The sequence below is a fragment of the Mangifera indica genome, chromosome 7 (genome assembly GCF_011075055.1).
Source record: "Mangifera indica cultivar Alphonso chromosome 7, CATAS_Mindica_2.1, whole genome shotgun sequence".
Classification (NCBI taxonomy): domain Eukaryota; kingdom Viridiplantae; phylum Streptophyta; class Magnoliopsida; order Sapindales; family Anacardiaceae; genus Mangifera; species Mangifera indica.
The window spans coordinates 1,119,296-1,138,138 of NC_058143.1; the positions used below are offsets into that span (position 1 = coordinate 1,119,296).

Below are 18,843 nucleotides of genomic sequence, written 5' to 3' on the forward strand. Positions count from 1 at the left end.
TTTCTGTTAAATTTCATTATTACTGTTAGAGGTAAAATTATTATTTAACAAAAATTTTTTAAAAACTAAAAATTTATTAAATCTTCAATCCCTAAATTTAAAAACTAACAAAGTCCTTCCACATAAAGTTTGAAAAACTTACATTCTCCCTTAGGGTTTTTGCAGCAGCTACAAGCGATCAAAGACGACAGTCTTCTCCCACTCTCCCAGCTTCTCTCTCAGTTGCAGTCCATTTTCAACTATCATTGATTGTCCTCTCCCTCATCGACCAACGCACGACGAGACTGAAATCTAAGTCTCTTCATCATAAAATGTTTTGCTTTGTGATTTTTATGTTATGCAGAAACCTAGGGAATTCGTAATGAGAGCAAACAAGTCATAAATAATGTAAAAGAGAAACTCTTGATTCTTCATCTGAAATGTCTATTCGTGAATTTGGGTCATCATATTTAACAATAATGAACTTGTTAATATGTTGATGCTAGCTTAATTACCCTGGAATTTGGCTTGTAAAACAGTTTCTTTTTAGTGCAAGCTCTTTCAGAAAAGTGCATTGAGATATTGTTGATGTAATTTGACCAAAAAATCTGTTGTTTGGGAGGTCAAGTGTTTGAGAGAATTATTAAATTTGGGAAAAATATTATATGGGACTTAAAATGTCTAAACTTTATCAAGGATATGCATTTACAGATCCCACATCAAATATTGAGGAGCATCTCAACTAATATATTGTTGTATGAAAAACTGGGCTTAATTGCTAACCTTGGTAACGTTAGCTTATGGTGGAACATTGGCTTAGCCACTTGAATTCAATGGATGACATATGACTGGCTAGCCCATTCCAAGCTAGGAGATAAGCTTATAGGATCATGATCTAACCAGTAGTTGCTCTTAAAATAAATAGTTAGTATCATAATTGGTGAGTTTTGAGTGTGGTTTAACTAGTTTTGACTGCCTATTCAAATTTCTATCTTTGACTAGGTGCACATTCATATGAGGCTTAGCTCGGATTGAGGTCATGATGTCCAATTTGAATTCATTTGTGCTAATATATAATATCATTAGAGGGTGACCAATAAAATGGGTGAGCATTATTGCCAATAAAATGAACAATATTGAATAAATGAGTTGAGTTATCAAAGTGGAACTCAATCTCGAAAGTGATCTCTACAACCTTAAGCTAATAAATAAAGGTTAATGTTTATTCAATTTTAAGATGATTTCTTATTTAGAAATTTCAAACAAAATTATATTGGGCAAAGGTTTAGATTGAAATAAACTTTTCAACAACTCCAATTATTAAAAGTAAACTTATGGTTGACTCTTCCTCATATGGCAGGCATGTTTGAAATGTTTCGGATTCTATCCTTCATCATTAAGTTTTAGATATAGGTCCATATCAATTGATATTTATTACTGACAGACAAGTTTGGAAACTTTGTGACTAAATCCATACTTACCTTGATGAGATTTTACCGTATGAATGCCAGTAACACGTATGATGGATACGCATCATATTTAGATGAAAGAGTTTGGACAAAAGATAAATTTGCAACTTCGCCGAAACTACTTAGTCCAAGTTCATTTGCATGGATTCCTCCAAAGGTAAATACTCACTGGATTTCAGTTGTATTGGCTCCCTTAATATCATGGTGAAGGGAATCGCCCACAGCAATAGAGTCGTTAGCATCAACACCGATCATGTCCATCGCTGATTTATATATTATCTGATGAAATATTAGAAAGGTGTTATAGCAAAGTTGAATGCACATGTAAAATGATATGATATTCCTAAAAAAAAGTAATAATAAATAACTGAACAATTTTATTAAGTAGAACAAAACTAAGTAATCAAGTGACCTTATCAGGGTTGCCATCCATCTCACTTCACCTCCAAGCTTTTCATATCTGGATACCAATGTGCTAAGAAGAATCGATAAAATTTACATCTCAATTGGTAAGATAACAAAATTCCAAATTCTGCAATTTATATATAGAAAAATTTCAGATTCTATGTAATAGGCTAGAATATGAACCGAATCACCGGCAACAGGTATAAAAATGTAAGAACATATTCAAAGCTGCCATCACAGAGCAAGGTATTTTCCTTTCACAATGTTGTGGTTCGCTAAAGAGAATGGAATTCACCGGGCATAACACGCAGAGCCCTAACCTCAACAGTCACATAATCTGGATTGACTACAATCATTGGAATTTTCTTAGCTGAACAAAGCTCCAATATTTTTTCAAGATCCTCAAGACCGGTAGGACATGCCTCTCCTGAAGGGAGCCCCTATGCTTCAGTACCATGGGCCAAAATAAACTCAACTTCTTCTACATTCTCTTCAACTTGAATTGACTACGAAGTGGTTATACAAACAATCGCAGAAACCCAAATTCAGAAATTTTGCTTATTTGGAATGAACTAAATAAAACAGGGGAGACCATCTTACAATGCTACAATGATTATATTTATGATAAATGAGTTGAGCACCTAAACATGGTTAGACACTCAAAATTTGAAGCACATTCTTAATAACCAGGTCACGTTTTTACCTATTTCCCCAAAGGGCACATTTTTATTTTGCCCTTGGGAGTGAGAGTTTCAAGCCTCTAATACTTGCCAATTTAAACAAGTTGAAGATGGTTCATTGTTGAAACAAGGATTTCTAGTAAGAACCTTTCTTAAAATTAATGCTACTCTATTTCTTTATTTTCAGGTACCTTACATTAATCAAACAAGGAAAGAGAGAATACTAGGCAGTGACATGTTATTAGATTTAAATGAAGCGCCAAGAGAATTAGAAGAAACAATTAGCTATTAATCTTTATTACTTAGCATACCTCAAGGGATAAAGCACCCTGTTCACTCCAAGACATGTGAATGCAAGACCTTATGAGTGCTGCTGATACAGACAGACCTTGAGTTGCTGTGGACCTCCCTGTCAACTGGACGGTTCTGCTGCTGCTGCTGGTGGCTGTTGAATCAAGAGTTCTGGGTTGCGTCGGTGGTGTATCTGATTGTAAGAGTTGTTGAGTTGTAATGTTATGTAAAGATTTGTAAATCAAACACAGAACAGTGAGTAGCAAGACTGATTGTATTGATAATATTCTCCAGAAATACAAATAAAGTTCATCAACAATATAAGTTTTCCAACTTGGAATACTACTACTACTGCAATCCTAAATAGAAACAAAAACATAAACTCCAACATTTGAGAGGCTGGTCTCTCCCACCCTAATCTTTTTCTCTAATTTTCTGCCTGCCTTTTCTTTTCCCCTCCAGAGCCTATTTCACCATTCCTTCTGTAACTACCTCCCTCATCCTGTGCTGTCACCTCAGCATTGAAGATCTCAGTGATCCTTTCATTTGGTGGCCTGGACACTAATTCTTCATGGCTGTCTCTTGTTTGCCTTCCTTCTGGATGACTGCCATCTGTTGCTCCAGGACGCTTGCCATCTGTTTGCTTCTCAATTCGGCCACCTGTCTCTCCAGCTTCAGTTCTTTTCCTTTCTTTCCTTCTCACATAGACTTTTGCCCTAAAATTTTCCTGCCCATCGAGAGGCACCTTGTCCTCAAGGTGCAATGCCAGAAAGAGCTATATGAGTTTGCTATAGAGTTCCCATGAATTTTCACATATAGGCAATCCTTTCCACTTAATTAGCAGCTCTAAGCCCCCTTGCTGATTGTACTTGTGTGCTAATACACATTAATAGCCATTTGGGCAACTAATCATGCATCAACCTACATCTAAACCTGAAGAAGGCCTCCTAATCAAGGGTGATGACATTCAAATTAACCTGCCAGTTTATGCAATCAATGACAAATAGCAAGAACAAATCGATATGTAGAAAAAGGGTTTTCTCAAGTCAAGGTTACTCAAGCATAGGACTTCTTCAATATTTTGGAAAAGAATTAGTGTCATTGTTTTTTTCAAAAAAGTTATACACCTAAAAAAAAAAAAAAAACTCAAACCTGGCAGTGTTCCTCTGATAATGCTTGATTGGACCTGTAAAAAAACCTGTCTCTCCGAATTATCTCATGCAAGTCTGTATCCATGAGCTCATATGCAATATAAACATCATTAACCAATTCCCTTTAAAGTGGCGGAATTATATCCCTTATTGCATCAACCTGTAAAAAAATGCTACTCTGGTTATAGATAAATTTACTTCTATTTCTTTTACTGAAGAATAATAAATATGCATGATGATTGTAAACAAAAATACAGGGCTCCAGGGCCAAACAAGGTCTATAACACCAGAAAATGGAGCCATAAAGAGAAAAAAGTGACATTAGAAAATATCAAAAACAAAACAATGAAGTATTGGAACTCCACAAAATTAAAGAGTCTTCCCAAGGAGAAGTCAAAGCCACTACAATGATGTTAGAGAAAAAGAAATCTTGATATGATGAGTGGATGACATTCTCCTTCACTAGCCCTTTTATTGTTGTCCATTGTGAAGTCCACATCAAGCAGGAAAGAGCCAAAAAATAATACTAACCAATCTATGTACTCAAAAACATTTCCTATCCAACTCCTAAAAGAGTTCTTCAATATTCCAGGAAGGAGAAAATTCAAAGTAATATATCTCAATATGGCATATGCTTAAAGAAGAAAATGATCAAACTTTTTCCCATTAATAGTGCACAAATAGCCCCAGCCAAGGATGATCCAATGTGGCAATGCATGTAGGAACAAAAAAAGGAGATAAAAGTTCTTGATCATAAGCCCAAATATAAGACCTTCTATATTGATAAAATGGCCCCTTAGAAGCAAGTGAAACCCTTACAAACAAACTTACCAGTAATATATCCTCCATATTCACCAATCTAATCCGTAATTTTCAAGGGATATTAAAAATATCTACCATGATTTCAAATTCAATGTTCAATGCATCTTAGGATTCAAGGATTTCATTAAAGCACAACTTCCAGCAGTCCCTTGTAGCAACTGCTGGACCCTTTTAAGCCATAGCATGGTAATTTGCTTCTGCACTTGATCTAGCAGTCACATTCTGCTTCTGACAAATACTACAGTATGAGACTAACACCAATGAAGGTACAATACTGCACTGATATAGAACGTCGGTCAATGTGACAACCAACCTATCACAGTGAGAGAGTTAGAGATGCAACAACCCTCTTTACATTTGCACACTTTCAAACAAAAGTTCAATCACAATCAGCACTGAATAATAATAGATTTGTGCATGTTCATTCCCATTTCCACAAACAAAACATAAATGTAAGCATCTAAGAAGCTCGAAGGACCATTAACAATGTGCACAAATATGCAAAACTAGAAGTCAGAGACTTCTCTTCTCAAAAGATGCCATGGTTTATCAATCTTCTCCCATGTTTCATCATAAAAGATATCTCATCTACAAAAGCATTGTACCCACCAGTAATTTCACTCCATAAACTAACCCTTGAGTGCTTCTAACAAAACTATAAATCCAATCTCTTCTGCCTACACTACATTTTTAAACACATAGTTCCTTAAAAATGCTCTGTCTCAAGAACAGATCTCCATAACCACTTACCAACAGAGTGCAACCACTTAAATACCTTTCTCAAATTGATGGCTTACAGAATTTCACCAAATTCCCGCACAATAGCTCTTTGTACATATGATTATGCAAATACTATCCTTTCATTTTTTATAAAAAAATTAACCACAAATATTATCAATTTCACAGCTTGGGCAAATAAAAACATAAGCACATGTCCATGCAACCTACGAACAGCTAGCTATCTCAACTACACAATATTTACAATATTATAATGTCAAAACAAAAACAAGTCCACAGGCATTTAGCTCCATAACAGAAAAATAAAATCAAAATACCATCCATCCAATATGTTGCTTCTTATAACTGAAGCCACCACAAAAAAAAAGAAAAAAGGAATCAGCAATTATCACTCACTGACGTTTTCATGATCCATGTGCCGAAGCAACTTGATGTCATGAAGAGTCTTCTTTGCATCAATCTTAATATCAAATGCCTTTGCTATCTTCTTTATTGCCACATGCTCATTTGTCTCCGAATTCAATGCTGAACTAATAAACAGCCAATAGAAGATACTCAATACATTTCCCAACGACAGAAAAAAGAGAAGGAAACACTCCAAACAACCTCATTACAGATAAAAATCAAATCCATAAAAGGAACCAGAAAACATACCATCCACAAACAAAACTACATGCATACTCACTCACTTAAAACAGCCAAACTTTCACCAAAAAGATTTCCAATTCCAACTAGCAGCACTTCTTTACACACTCTACAAATTCAATCTTCATATTGACATTTTTTTAATTTCTCTTCAAAGAAATGGCTACAAATTCCTATACACAGAAGTGTAACTTCCATCGAACTACATGTTTCTAAAAGCTAATACGCAAAAAATCAGTTTTGATAATTTTTTACCTTCTAAAATAATCTCTTTATTCTTCTTAGCTTATATTCAAGCAAATAGCCACACATTTAACTTATCTTCACCATGTAACAGCTTCAAATACCTTAATAAAAAATCTACACCCACCAACATTTCACTACATAAAAATAAAAAATTTCACTACATAATAAAAACCCCCACAACACAACCTTCAAAAATAATCAAAATCCAGATAAAACTCACGCTCATAAATCAAAACACATCGGAACAAAACAAACCCACGTGCTTGAAAAAGACTCTTAAACAACACCGAGACTGACTGAGATAAATGAGTCAGTGAGAGAGTACCAAACGATGCCATATGCGCCCTTCTCGATGGGCATAATAGGCGGCTTATACTTCGCCGTCACTTCAAATATGTTCCCAAGTATGTTGTACTGAATAAATCGTCCCCCGTGGCTCAACGTCGCCGGGATGTCCTCGATCCCCGCCGCCTGAGGAGCCGCCGGTGGCTGCTGAGGGTCTGATGGCGTCTCTGCCATCTCCGTGTCTGCCTGCTGGGCCGCAGCACCTCCCCCTTCTCCCTCCATTTCGACGTTGTTTTGTTTTTTGTTTTTTTCTGGTTTTCGTTTTAAGTGAATTTTTCGGATAAGAGGATATCTATGGCTGTCTCGTTCATGTTAAATAATTAATGGTTCTACAACAAAACGCTGCGTTTTGTCCCTCTCCTAGTCTTTGTGGGCCATGCTTACAAGTAAAAATGAATTTAAATAGAACCTGAATTAACTAGAGTCAACTCAAATTTAACTCAAATTTATAATGATTCAAGGATATCCATCTGAAGTTCAATAAACTGAGATTATTTTAACTTAAATTTGGCTCATTGAAATCAAACTATAAACTTGAGTTGAATAAATGCAATTTGAATTTATCCTTATTTAAAAAATATGATATAAACATATCACAACATCCATATATTAATTAAAAATTATAATAAATGAAAAATAATTTAAGTAGAATAAAATGTTTCAAAAACTTTTAATTAAATAATTATTTCAGATATGATATGATAAGAGAAAAAAAATTTATGTCCCTAATATTAAATTTTGAGAAAATATTTAAATAATATTTTAAAAGGATTAACACTAGAGATAGATATTAATTGATTTGAATTGACTTAAATTTCACTCATAATTCAAATTAAATGAGTAAAATTTTTGCTTGAATAGTTGAGCCATATTAAAGATCGAGTCAAAGATTATTCTCATTTTCATAAACAATTGAGTTTAAACTAACTAAAATATTCAAAGTTAAAACAATTCGAATCAAATCGAAAATCATATTACATCTCAATTAAGTTTGAACCTTGATTTTTCAAATCAAATTGAACTCAAATTAAAAATATTTTAGGTTTTAATCAATATCAAACTAACTCTTGTTTGAGTTTGATTTACATCGAATCAATCCTAATTATTGTTATTAACAATTCAAATATAATATAGTGAGCCTTTGATAATTATCCCACTAAATATTATTTAATTTTAAATCTTAACAGTCCACACAAAATTATTATTGACAAACCTTTTTTTTTTAATTAAGAGTATAATCAAAAGGCATCTATTTTTGTTCTGTACTATTAAGGATAGTATTAATAGAGTGTGAGATTTCCACCTCCAAAACAATGTCAACTTACCGATTAACTCCAACACTACTATGATATAATGCTAACGCAAGCCCAACGCAATTTAATAATCCAATATGAAATACTAAGACAAAACAATCTAACACAGTCAAAACAATCCAATAATGCAAGGTTCAGAATAATAGACAATGATCAAAAGCTAAGGGAAGTGTGAGTTGGTGAACGGAAAATAAGGAAGCAATGCCGAAAAGGAGACCGGTGATAAAGAACTTATGAACAGACATCTCTATTGCCAGAAAATATTTTAAATATATTCAAAATATATTTTAACATATGCTATATATAAGTTGCATAAGTGCTTCAATATTTGATACTTCTGATCTTAGCTTAAAAAAGAATAGTTCGATCATCTGTTAGATAAGATACCACCTTATCAACTTATACATTATTTCCTGGTCTTTTCAACTACTCTCACTACTTATTCTTCTTTGTTTTCAGTTGTTTCTCTAATGTGGTAAAATTAATGAAGTATAAATGTTCTTTTCCAAGAATTGATTGGTGCTCTTCTTGAATACTCTTTCTTTTGTTTGTTCCCTGTCACTAATACTAATAGAGGTGCAAACCATTTTCCAACAATCAATTTTGACAAATTGTTTTTGTATGTAACCTTAAGCCTTTTTTCTAGTTGACCAATTGAACTATATCATGCATCTGTATAAGAAATATCATAGTGAAATACGGGTATTCTAATTTGTTTGATGTTTAGCCTTGCTGATACTTACATGGCTTGATGGATAGAGTGTCTTGCACCAATGGCAAAGATTTGAAAGTAATTCCATGTTGGGTAAAAATAACTATCATATGTTGCCAGCCATAAGCAAACATTAGGAGTTTCCATTTTCACCTAATTCTTTTAAGGTTTTACCAAGAGAAGGTGTTATTTTTCAACGTAAACTTCTAGTTCATGAGCTAGTTATTTTGCTTTAGGGTTGATTTAATTTTTATGAGTAGGTGTTAATCCCATTAAATCAATTGATTTATTTTTCATCAATTAGTGGGGAATTTTTCATCAAATAATATTAGAAAACCCGAATATCCAAGTATTACCTTGGCATGTTATAAGTATGTCTTCAAGCATTAGGTAAGGCATCTTATTTGATTCTCATTGTTTCATTATTCTACCTACATGGTTTAATTCTTTAATGTCCCTAAAACTATGCAATATCAAACTTATGTAACAGAAAATTTCATTTACTTGTGCTGTAGTTAATTTCATTTTCTTATGGGTTCATCCAGTTTTTTCCTATATCAAAAACACATAAGAGAAAAGTAAAAAGGGTTTTTGCAACCTCATTTTTTAAAATCCGCAAATCTTCTTCTTCTGCTTTTATTCTTCAAACAAATATTATTGTGTATTTCAAAATGTTTCTTTTGATAGGGAGACTATTAGGGCCTATGCTTACAACTCTTGTAAGATGGGATACCGAATGCAAAACAATCAAGAGGAGGAAGGACCACTTGGGTCAACAAACACACATGGCAGCAAAGGAGTGGAGCAGATGGCAATTTCACAGCAGCGAGGACTTCCAAATTTGGGGAGGGAATGTGGCAATCTATGGGAAGGCTTGAATGTAATGAGGATAAAAGGAGAAGGGAAGGATCCAAATAGAATTCAGAGAAGAAAATTTTTGAGAAGGAAGAAGAGAGAGAGTTCCAGCCTCTCAGAAGATGGAGTGATTAGTTTATTTGTTTGAGTCTTTGGTGTTTCTTGAATCTATATTAATTCCAATGTAAGGAACTTTTATTGTAATTTTGGAAAATCTTTTCAATACAAGCATAAGTTTACAAATATTGTTATGATGTTTGAGTACATTTATCATTCAATACAACAGTAGCTATAATGCATAAATTCCATATTTCGGGTTCCAGTATTAGTCCAGTAACAGGAGTGCAGCAGCAAGGAAGAGCAGCACATAGATCAGCATCTATTTCATCCCCAAACACGGTACAATCTCCAGCAAACATCCCGATACCACTAATCCAGCAACAGTGAAGAGCAGCTTCAAGGCAGAACTCCAAATCGGTAACACCCTGACACTGCATTTTTTGACATGGTGACATGATGAAACCCCAAGTCTGTGAGGCAATGATCTAGTGGTTTGTGGCCTTAACCCTTTTTAGATTTTCTCCAAGTCACTAGTTGTTTGGTGTTAGTGAACTTAAATTTTCTAACTCTGTGCTGAAATCATCTACAAAAGAAGAAAATAAAATATGAAGAAATTGACAAAACTAAAAGAATAAGTAAACAAATTGATACAACAGATAGAATTACAACTTATAATTTTATAAACAAGAAAATAGTAGATGAGTCAAGTTTATTTAGAAAAATTCTTGCCATTTATCCTATTGTAACCACTTTGACATTCCTTTTGTTTCTTTCTCCAAATTATTAATTAACAAAGGATAAATATTAATATTTGAGTTGCATGTAACTAGACAAACATACATAAAATAACACAATATTGAGAGCATTTATATTAAAAAATGACTTAAGGTTTTAAAGTTGTTCAGTTGATCTAGTAAAGACTTGAGATTACCATATTTAATAAGTTTTTTTGGACAAAATATATAAGTAAAGAATACTTCTTCGTCTCTACAAGTTTAAGAGATGAGATTTGGATTGGCTACAATCATTAGAATTTTCTTAACTGCACAGAGCACCAATATTTTTCGAGATCCTCAAAACTAGTAGGACGTGCCTCTTCAGAAGGAAGCCCCAACGCTTCAGTGCCATGGACCAAAATAACCTCAGCTTCTTCGACATTCTCTACTACTTGAAGGCCTAGCCACTACAACAAAAAGATGTTTAAGATTTATATGAGTATTATTGAAAGACGTGGAATCCAATTTGACTGGTGCCCTTTATTTGCCACGTCATCGTAATCCCACATCAGGTCAATATTTCGTAAAAAAAATATTGCAAGTAACATGACTTAATATTTAAAAAAAAGAAAAACAGTAATATTTCATCACTCTCATCGTTTTCCCTAACCTGGTATTGTTTCCTCTTCCACCATTGCTGGCTGTTCAGGACCACCACTACTGTTGACTTTCAGCTACCACCTTCATCTTCTGTTTGAAAAAAGCGCTGAAACCACCTGTGTTCAGTATTCACGGACTCTCCGTTTTGGTTAATCGTCATTGTGAAGGTAAACAAATCATTCACATTCACTCATTTAAGCTATTTGTTTGTTCAGCTATAAGAAAAACGCGAGAAATCAAAAGAAAATTAAAGTTTGTGAAGTTATTTTTTTGTTTTTGTGGATGTTGTTACTGTATAATTCTAGTTTTGTAAGGAGGTCTGCAACAGTTTTATTTTCTTATCTATCTGATGTTTTGAAGTGTGTTGATCTTATGGGTATTCTGATTAAACGTTTAATCTCTCAAAGGGAAAACTCTATAGCTTGTATTGGGTAAAAGTTATATTGTAAAATGCTGTGCTAGAAGCTGTTCGATGAAATGTCTCTACGAAATTCTATGTCGTTAGCTATACAATTTTCTTTCTTTTTTTTTTTTTTTTGAGCGAAACCAAGACTAGAAAGCAATTTGATTTGAAAATCTTTTTGTGATTAAAATTATCCTATTTCTTGCTGAACTTTGGTCATTATAGTGTTTCACTTTGCAGGGAAAAATATCAATAATAATAATTTGATTTGTTGGCTTTGCTGGATCATTTGTCGTTTTTGCATTAACAACAATGTTGTTTGTGATACTCTGGCAGAGAAGAGAGAACTCTAGGATAATGATGGCCTATTTTCAATGCTAAATATAAAGGTTTTTTCTTACAAAGAATTTTATACAGTAACAAAGGGTTATACACACAAATATGAGCATGGTGGAGTTGCGAATGCTTTTCAAGGAGAGTTGCTATATTTTACCCTCTTTGCCGATGTGGATTTGCCTAGGGCTCACACATGTGTGTTGTGGAGAATCTCACAATTGAAGACCCTTTAATTGTGCCTTGAGTATTGAAGATCTTCTACAGCCTACTGCTTCTAGTGCTTCTGTTTTCATTTTTTTATCCTGCATTGTCTCTGATAAAAAAAAAAAAAAAAACTTCACAGCAGATAGTGATCGCCACTGCCAGATCTCAAATTAGCTTATTTCAGTGTTTTCGTTTGAAATCATGGTATGTTTTTATCAAACACTTTGTCTACTTTCTATTTTATTTTTATTTCACCATGAATTTTTTTGATACGATAGACCCTAACTTCTCCCATTGGAATTTACTATTCCTATCGGAAAATCAAATTACATAGAAGTAATAGAACTAGCTAGGCACATATGGATCCACAGATCTTGCTCTGTTATTCTTCATTTCTGATCATTGAATTGACAAAATCCTGTAATAGTAGCAACTCCATGATTCAATGGTTGCTAGAGTAAAGTGTTTATTCTTCACTTAGAGTGAGGAAGAAAAGATGAGAGAGAAAAAAATCTGCTTTCTATAAAATTCGGGAGTGCTTCACTGCCCTTCTTTTAATAGAAAATATCTGCAGTCTTCTTGGGCCTTCATTTTATAAACACTGGTTTGGGCCTTCAGTTTACAAACACTAGTTTGGGCCTTCATCCTATATTACAAATTTAAAATGCAAATAAATTTGTAATTTAAGTTAAAAGTTTCTATATATATAATACATTAAAAATTGACTAACTAGCTATTACATCTTCCACACTATAGATTATGGACCTGCTCATTTAGAAGAGGGGTTGAGAGTTTTTGGATTGTATCTTGAAGCCTTTGTAATACCATTTACACTTGCACAGAAGGAAGACATCCTTGTCTATCTTTAGGATAACATATACTTATCTACCTCTTTTTTGGTTTTTTGTTTTTTTTGGGTAAGTTACTTTGTCTTTAGGATGGCACACGTATGCAAGTCACTCAAAAATGGAGCTTCAGAAAGTGGTGAAGCAATTTTGGTGAGCACATGATATGTTTCATCTGCCATTTAGGCAACTTTACATGTTGTAGCACGTGTTTATATCTTTTTGATGGAATTCATATTGTCAAGGGAAGAATATTGCTCGAGAAGGGACCTTCAGGTAAAAGCATTTAAGATTTACTATGTTATATCAAGTCAAGTTAAGCCTCATTCTGCTGTCCTAATTTCCCCTTCTCAATTCATACGAGAGACTCGTTGAACTTTTAACTGCATAAATTTGAACTTTGTTTGGGAGCTCACTGGCATTGTATTGCTTTGTTGAGTTATAATGCTCTCAAAACACGTCGTGCATGCTTCATCTACTTCAAAGATATTTTTAAATTTTCTTATGGGTTGATCTAGTTTTATCCCATATCAAGAAGTGTTAAACACCAAATCTACAGATTGTTTAAAATCTACAAATTTTCTTTCTTTGGCTTTTTATTCCTCAATCGAATATTATTGTGTACTTCAAATTGTTTTTTTTGACAAAGAGACTGTTAATTAGGGTCTATGCTTACAATTCCTGCAAGAGAAGACACCAAATGCAGAACAATCAAGAGAAGTACCACTTGGGACAACAAACACACATGGCAGCAAAGGAGTGGAGCAGCAAGGACCACCAAATTTGGAGAGGGTGCGTGGCAATCTATGGGAAGACTTGACTGTAATGAGGATAAATGGAGATGGGAAGGATCCAAAAAGATTTCCGAAAAGAAAATTGTTGAGAAGGAAGAAGAGAGAGAGTTCCAGCCTCTCAAAAACTGTAGGGATTAATTTGCTTATTTGAGTTTTTTGTGTTTGTTGAATCTATGGGAAGACTATTTATCTAAAAATGAATACTTTGCTTCCTGTTATTTAGGTAAAATAGTTCTATGCGTCATGTTGTGTATAATCCGCCAATTTGAATGGAAAACTACTTCTATGCATTACATTTTAATACAACATATCAATTTGGAAACCCGTTTTGTACGTTTGTTAATGTAGTATACTCTTTTTGGTTTAATAAGACTTGTGGGCTATTTTGTTTTCGTTGGCTATTTTGAATTGGAAAAATACTTTGATGCATTACGTTTTAATACAAAATATCAATTTGGAAGCAAATCTGTGATTCTCTTGGTGAAGTTTAAAAAAATGTGCACATCTTAGTATCAACATAAATGCAATTTAGGGTGGTAGGATGAGAAAGCATTCTCTGTTGTTATTTTGTAGGTTGGAAATGCACGCCTATATTCCAATTTGACGTAAGCTTGATGCATGGATTACCATCAATGAACTTTTTTGAGAGTGAATTTTTTTTATTGCTACATGCTTAGGCGATTTCTTGGTTTGGTGAAAGCTTCATCAAATGATAGTCTTTTTCTATATAGCATCACAGCTCGTGGCGATATACTGTAGGAAATGCTTAAAAAATGATGAGTTTTATGCATGTACTTGACGGGGTTGAACTGCATCCACCAGTTTCTGATGTTTCATGCAATGGTCTTGCTGCCAGGGTATACTTCTATGCTTGCCCTATTATTTCTTTGAGATCCTTGTTTGTTAGATTTGAGTTATTTAATAACTAATGGGAATAAATCATGGATGTTATTGTGTCTATGCATATGCTAGTCTAACATGGCTTTTACAGCTTGAAAAGTGCAGGATGTTAATTGAAATTGCTGGAAATTACTTAGATGAAGGGGCAAATCCTTTCCATGGAGTTGAGGCGTGCAATGAAGTTTTGGAAGGGCATGGTAGTGAAATTGGATCCATGATGAAGCATGAGCGTCTTTGCACACTTGCTGCCTTATTGCTTAAGGTTCTGTAAAAACTGTTGTTAAGATAAATGCTTGTAATCTCTTTATTTTGATTGAAATCTGTTTCTAACAAGTCATTAGCTACTTCTTTTAACATGGCAAATAATAGTAATGATATGTTCTTTAAACATTTGCAGATTGTTATTGTTGGAGATGATTGTGCATTGCCTCCACCTCAAGGCATAGCTGGATGAAGAGGTTTTGCAGTCCCTATTCTTGTTCACAAGGTTCTCTGTTTCTTCCTTTTCCTCCTTACATATCTGCACGTAGGGGCCTTTCTTGCATATGCACTTACATGCTCACGCTTTAGGCCTTTTCTACTATTACTTATTCCTGTGAAAATTTATCTTTGTATTGGTTGATTTAATATTTTATGTCTTTATCCTTTCACATATGTCTGAACTGTTCTTACACTAAATTTAGTTCTGATTATGCATGTGGAGTTGGAAAGTCAGGTTGCTGGAGCTAGCTGCTGCTGCTGCTGGCCTTTCCCTTTCTTAAGTTACTCTGTTACTGCAGAAGCAAAACATGCATCTGAAATGGTTGGGACAATGGGTGTTGCCTTATCTGTTTTTACACTGCCTGGGCAGGTTTCATCATATTGTCTGGGTTCTGGAAAAATGGAACTTGGTCTTGAGATTGTGAGTTACTTTCAAAACGACATCTTATGCATGAAGTATATAGTGGTGAATATAAAGTTTATTAAAATGTGTTTGGTGTAAATAATATGTTGGGAATAAATTGAATTTCATTCTATATTTCAGAATTTGTCAGGTTTTATCTTGAGTTGATTGCTTCTAATGCTGTGCACATTAAAGTGGTCAAGTATTCTTGTGGATCTTTTACAGGGCCACTGCTTACAGTTAGTTCCTAGACTCGTAAAAATTTGCTTCCTTGTTGACAAAATTAAATTGAACTAAGATAAGTTTTTTTTCAGCATTGTGAACCTGGTGCTGCTGTTGTGGACCTTCAACTTGTAGATGTAGTTGTCTCTCATGTGCTTAAGCAGATATTGTCAAGGGTATGCTCAATACCTGGGAGATATCTTATTTTACAGGCTACATTTAGCTTTGTTCATTTAAAGAGAATAAAAAGAAAAGGGTTTTAAAAAAAGGTTAAAAATTATTTCTCCACTGAACAAAGTTCCTGGGAAGGCTTGAGAAAAAATTACTGGTACTTTTGACATATTTTCTCTGCAACATGTGCTTACTCAGCTAAATTGAATGAAAAAGCTTCTTCCTGATGGGGTTGCATGAAGTTAAAAGAAACAGAAAAATCTCAAACTAATCATGCATTTTGAAGAGAAATTACAAACCAATATATTTCTGATTTTAGTTAAATTTTGTAAATGCAGCATAGGTGCCACTCTATGGTACTGATGATTGTAGCAGGCAAAGCAGTCCCTAACTTGCAATTGGAGCATGGATTGGCTGTCAATAGAGTGTACACAGGATTTGCTATTTTTTGTTGTCTTTTCACTTTGTTGAAAAGATGTTTCATATGAATTGTTGGACTTCAAGAATTGATATAATTATTAATTCTCATTTAATATAAAATTTTTTTTCCCAAATTTACCATACAAATAGAAACTGATTTTTTTATCTTCAATTCACAGCACAATCAAGGAAAAAAATTTGTTCTCAATTTACTACGTAATCAAGGACGAAAAATTGTCTTCAATTCACTATGCAATCAAGAACGAAAAAATTTGTCTCACATTCACCACACAATCAAGGAATTTATGTTCTTTTTGGAACATAAATTCCAGATTTCTTGTTCCAGTATTAGTCCAGTAACAGGAGTGCAGCAGCAAGGAAGAGCCAACCCAGCACCACATCTTCAGCATGTATTTCATCCCCAAACACATTAAAATCTCCAGCAAACATCCTGATACCACTAATCCAGCAGCAGTGAACAGCAGCTTGAAGGCAAAACTCCAGGTCTGTAGCACCCTGCAACTGCATTTTTTGACATGGTGACATGATGAAGCCCTAAGTCTGTGAAGCAATGATCTAGTGGTTTGTGGCCTTAACAGTTTTTAGATTTTCTCCAAGTCACTAGCTGTTTGATGTTAGTGAACTTTATTTCTCCAATTGTGTGCCTAGATCATCATCTGCAAAAGAAGAAAATAAAATATGAAAATGACGAAGGTGAAAGAAAAAGTAAAAAAATTGATACAACAAATAGATTTACAACTTACAATTAAAATAGTAGGTGAATCAAGTCTTTTAATCTTATTCAGTTTACCTAGAAAAATTATTACCATGTATCTTGTTGATGCTACTTTGACTCCTCTTTTATTTCTTTCCCCAAACTATTAATTAACAAAAGACAAATATCAATAGTTGAGTTGAAATTAGACAAACAACCATAAAAAATACAACTTTGAGAACCTTTGTATTAAAAAATTATCTAGTAAAGACTTGGGATTATTATATCCAACAAACCTTCTCTAACAAAATGTACAAGTTGATAGCACTTTTTGATCTCCACAAGTTCAAGAGATGAGATTTTAGAGTGTTTTTTTTTTTTTTGTTTTCTTTGATCCTGTTGAAAAGATATAAGCTTTGCCATCATCATAATAATCTTAAAATTTACAAGAATTTTTATCCATTTGGAAATGTCTTACCACGATTGGAACTGATGTCATACTACTTCAGTAGATTTCCTTTACCTACATTGTTGCCCTACCAGCATCACATTCCTCTTATCATCACATTAAGTTTATGATGTCATAGGGACACGATGAGGCCCAAGATTGTGAAGCAGTGATCTAATGGTTTATTCTTCAAAACTCTTTATATTTTCTCCCTTTTTTTGCAGCTGTGTTGTTGTTTGTGTGCTTAACTTTCAAACTCTGTAACCATATCACCTACAAAACCAAGAAAAATAAAACACAAAATTGACACAACTGTAGAAATACATAAGACAAATGATACAAGAGTACAATTGTGACTTACAAATATTTGAAGCAATGTAATGTGTTTTAATCTTATCAATTTGCTTCAGGAGATTTCTTGCCTTGTCTTCTCTTTTCTTTATTTCAACAAGTTGTCAAGTAACAAGAGACAAATATCAATATTTGTGTTGCAAATAGACTAACCAATAGAAAATAGCGTGACTTTGAGAGCAATCCTTTTAATAACTTACTTAAAGGATATGAGAGTGTTTAGTTAATTTAGTGAGGACTATAACGTATCAAATCTTGTAAATTATATAAGCAAAACACCTCTTGATCTCTAAAATATAAGAGATGTGATTCTAGAGATTTTTACTTTTGCAGTTTCTGTAGAAAAGATGTAAACTTGTCATCATTTCAAAAATCTAAAAATGTACAAGAATTTGTTATCAAAGTTGGATCCTGCATAGTGTTGTTTGCAAAGAGAAAGTAAATAATGATTCCTTAAATAAGCTATAAAGTGTAAACCATAGATTAATAATGATGCATTTCACAATATGTTTTGCCATAAGCAAAAACAATGAGATAACAATAAAAATACCATACACACAAGCAGGAAAAATGCCGCCTGATTAACCGTTGCAACAGCTAGAAGATACAATCTCAGTATTGGAATTTCAGCAAGCAGACACGCAGTAAGTTTAGATCCGGAAAACTTAGACATGCCAGGATTAGGTTCTAACAGTTGCTTGTCTAAGTTGGAGACAGTGGCACCTGAAGAAAAATGAATCAGAAGGAAAATAGTAGACCCAGATTTGGAAAAGAAAGTAGCAAGGATCTTTAGCTTATGTTTTTATCAAAAAATTGCAGAGATTGCTTACTTTTGATTACCTTGGAACCACAAAAAGTTGAGACAATCTATGAGATGACAAAGTAGAGAAGTTTTGAAACAGAGGAACCACTTTCAATTTGTAAGATCAAAATGCCATCCTCTACTTCTGAAACTAGAGAAATATTTTCTACTTTCTTCTTGCTGGAAAAAAATGATAAAATACTAAATTAAATTATACGTATTAAAATTTAAATTCAACCAGAAATGAGATTGACATGAAACA

At 33.7% G+C, this 18,843-nt stretch overlaps 4 protein-coding genes and 1 pseudogene across 15 annotated transcripts in view; 2 read left to right on the forward strand and 3 right to left on the reverse strand.

Annotated features, from left to right (window-relative positions):
- The window catches only part of LOC123220650, a 60,833-nt gene extending 44,448 nt beyond the window's left edge, over nucleotides 1–16,385 (forward strand). The window contains exons 2-6 of the mRNA XM_044643213.1: nucleotides 14,967–15,056; nucleotides 15,273–15,470; nucleotides 15,604–15,691; nucleotides 15,767–15,850; nucleotides 16,184–16,385. Coding sequence (XP_044499148.1) covers nucleotides 15,358–15,470; nucleotides 15,604–15,691; nucleotides 15,767–15,850; nucleotides 16,184–16,333 — 435 coding nt within the window. The 5' untranslated portion in view covers nucleotides 14,967–15,056; nucleotides 15,273–15,357 and the 3' untranslated portion in view covers nucleotides 16,334–16,385. The remainder of the gene's footprint in view (nucleotides 1–14,966; nucleotides 15,057–15,272; nucleotides 15,471–15,603; nucleotides 15,692–15,766; nucleotides 15,851–16,183) is intronic.
- Nucleotides 1–18,843, reverse strand: part of LOC123220620 (putative disease resistance RPP13-like protein 1) — an 87,311-nt gene that overhangs the window by 36,607 nt on the left and 31,861 nt on the right. The gene's annotated exons all lie outside the window — the stretch shown is intronic.
- On the reverse strand, nucleotides 3,081–7,037 carry LOC123220642 (annotated as a pseudogene).
- The window catches only part of LOC123220646 (putative 3,4-dihydroxy-2-butanone kinase), an 83,800-nt gene continuing 75,895 nt past the window's right edge, over nucleotides 10,939–18,843 (forward strand). The window contains exons 1-4 of the mRNA XM_044643205.1: nucleotides 10,939–11,254; nucleotides 13,539–13,796; nucleotides 14,347–14,526; nucleotides 14,661–14,831. The gene's annotated coding sequence lies outside the window, so the exon portion shown is untranslated. The remainder of the gene's footprint in view (nucleotides 11,255–13,538; nucleotides 13,797–14,346; nucleotides 14,527–14,660; nucleotides 14,832–18,843) is intronic.
- The window catches only part of LOC123220594 (putative disease resistance protein RGA3), a 215,099-nt gene continuing 212,710 nt past the window's right edge, over nucleotides 16,455–18,843 (reverse strand). For 2 of the 12 annotated variants that reach the window (XM_044642865.1, XM_044642881.1), the window contains 7 exons: nucleotides 18,610–18,761; nucleotides 18,330–18,502; nucleotides 17,790–17,865; nucleotides 17,459–17,701; nucleotides 17,277–17,376; nucleotides 17,030–17,143; nucleotides 16,455–16,942 (listed from right to left, as the gene is read on the reverse strand). The gene's annotated coding sequence lies outside the window, so the exon portion shown is untranslated. The remainder of the gene's footprint in view (nucleotides 16,943–17,029; nucleotides 17,144–17,276; nucleotides 17,377–17,458; nucleotides 17,702–17,789; nucleotides 17,866–18,329; nucleotides 18,503–18,609; nucleotides 18,762–18,843) is intronic. The other 10 variants (XM_044642866.1, XM_044642885.1, XM_044642880.1 and 7 more) reach the window with 10 other exon arrangements.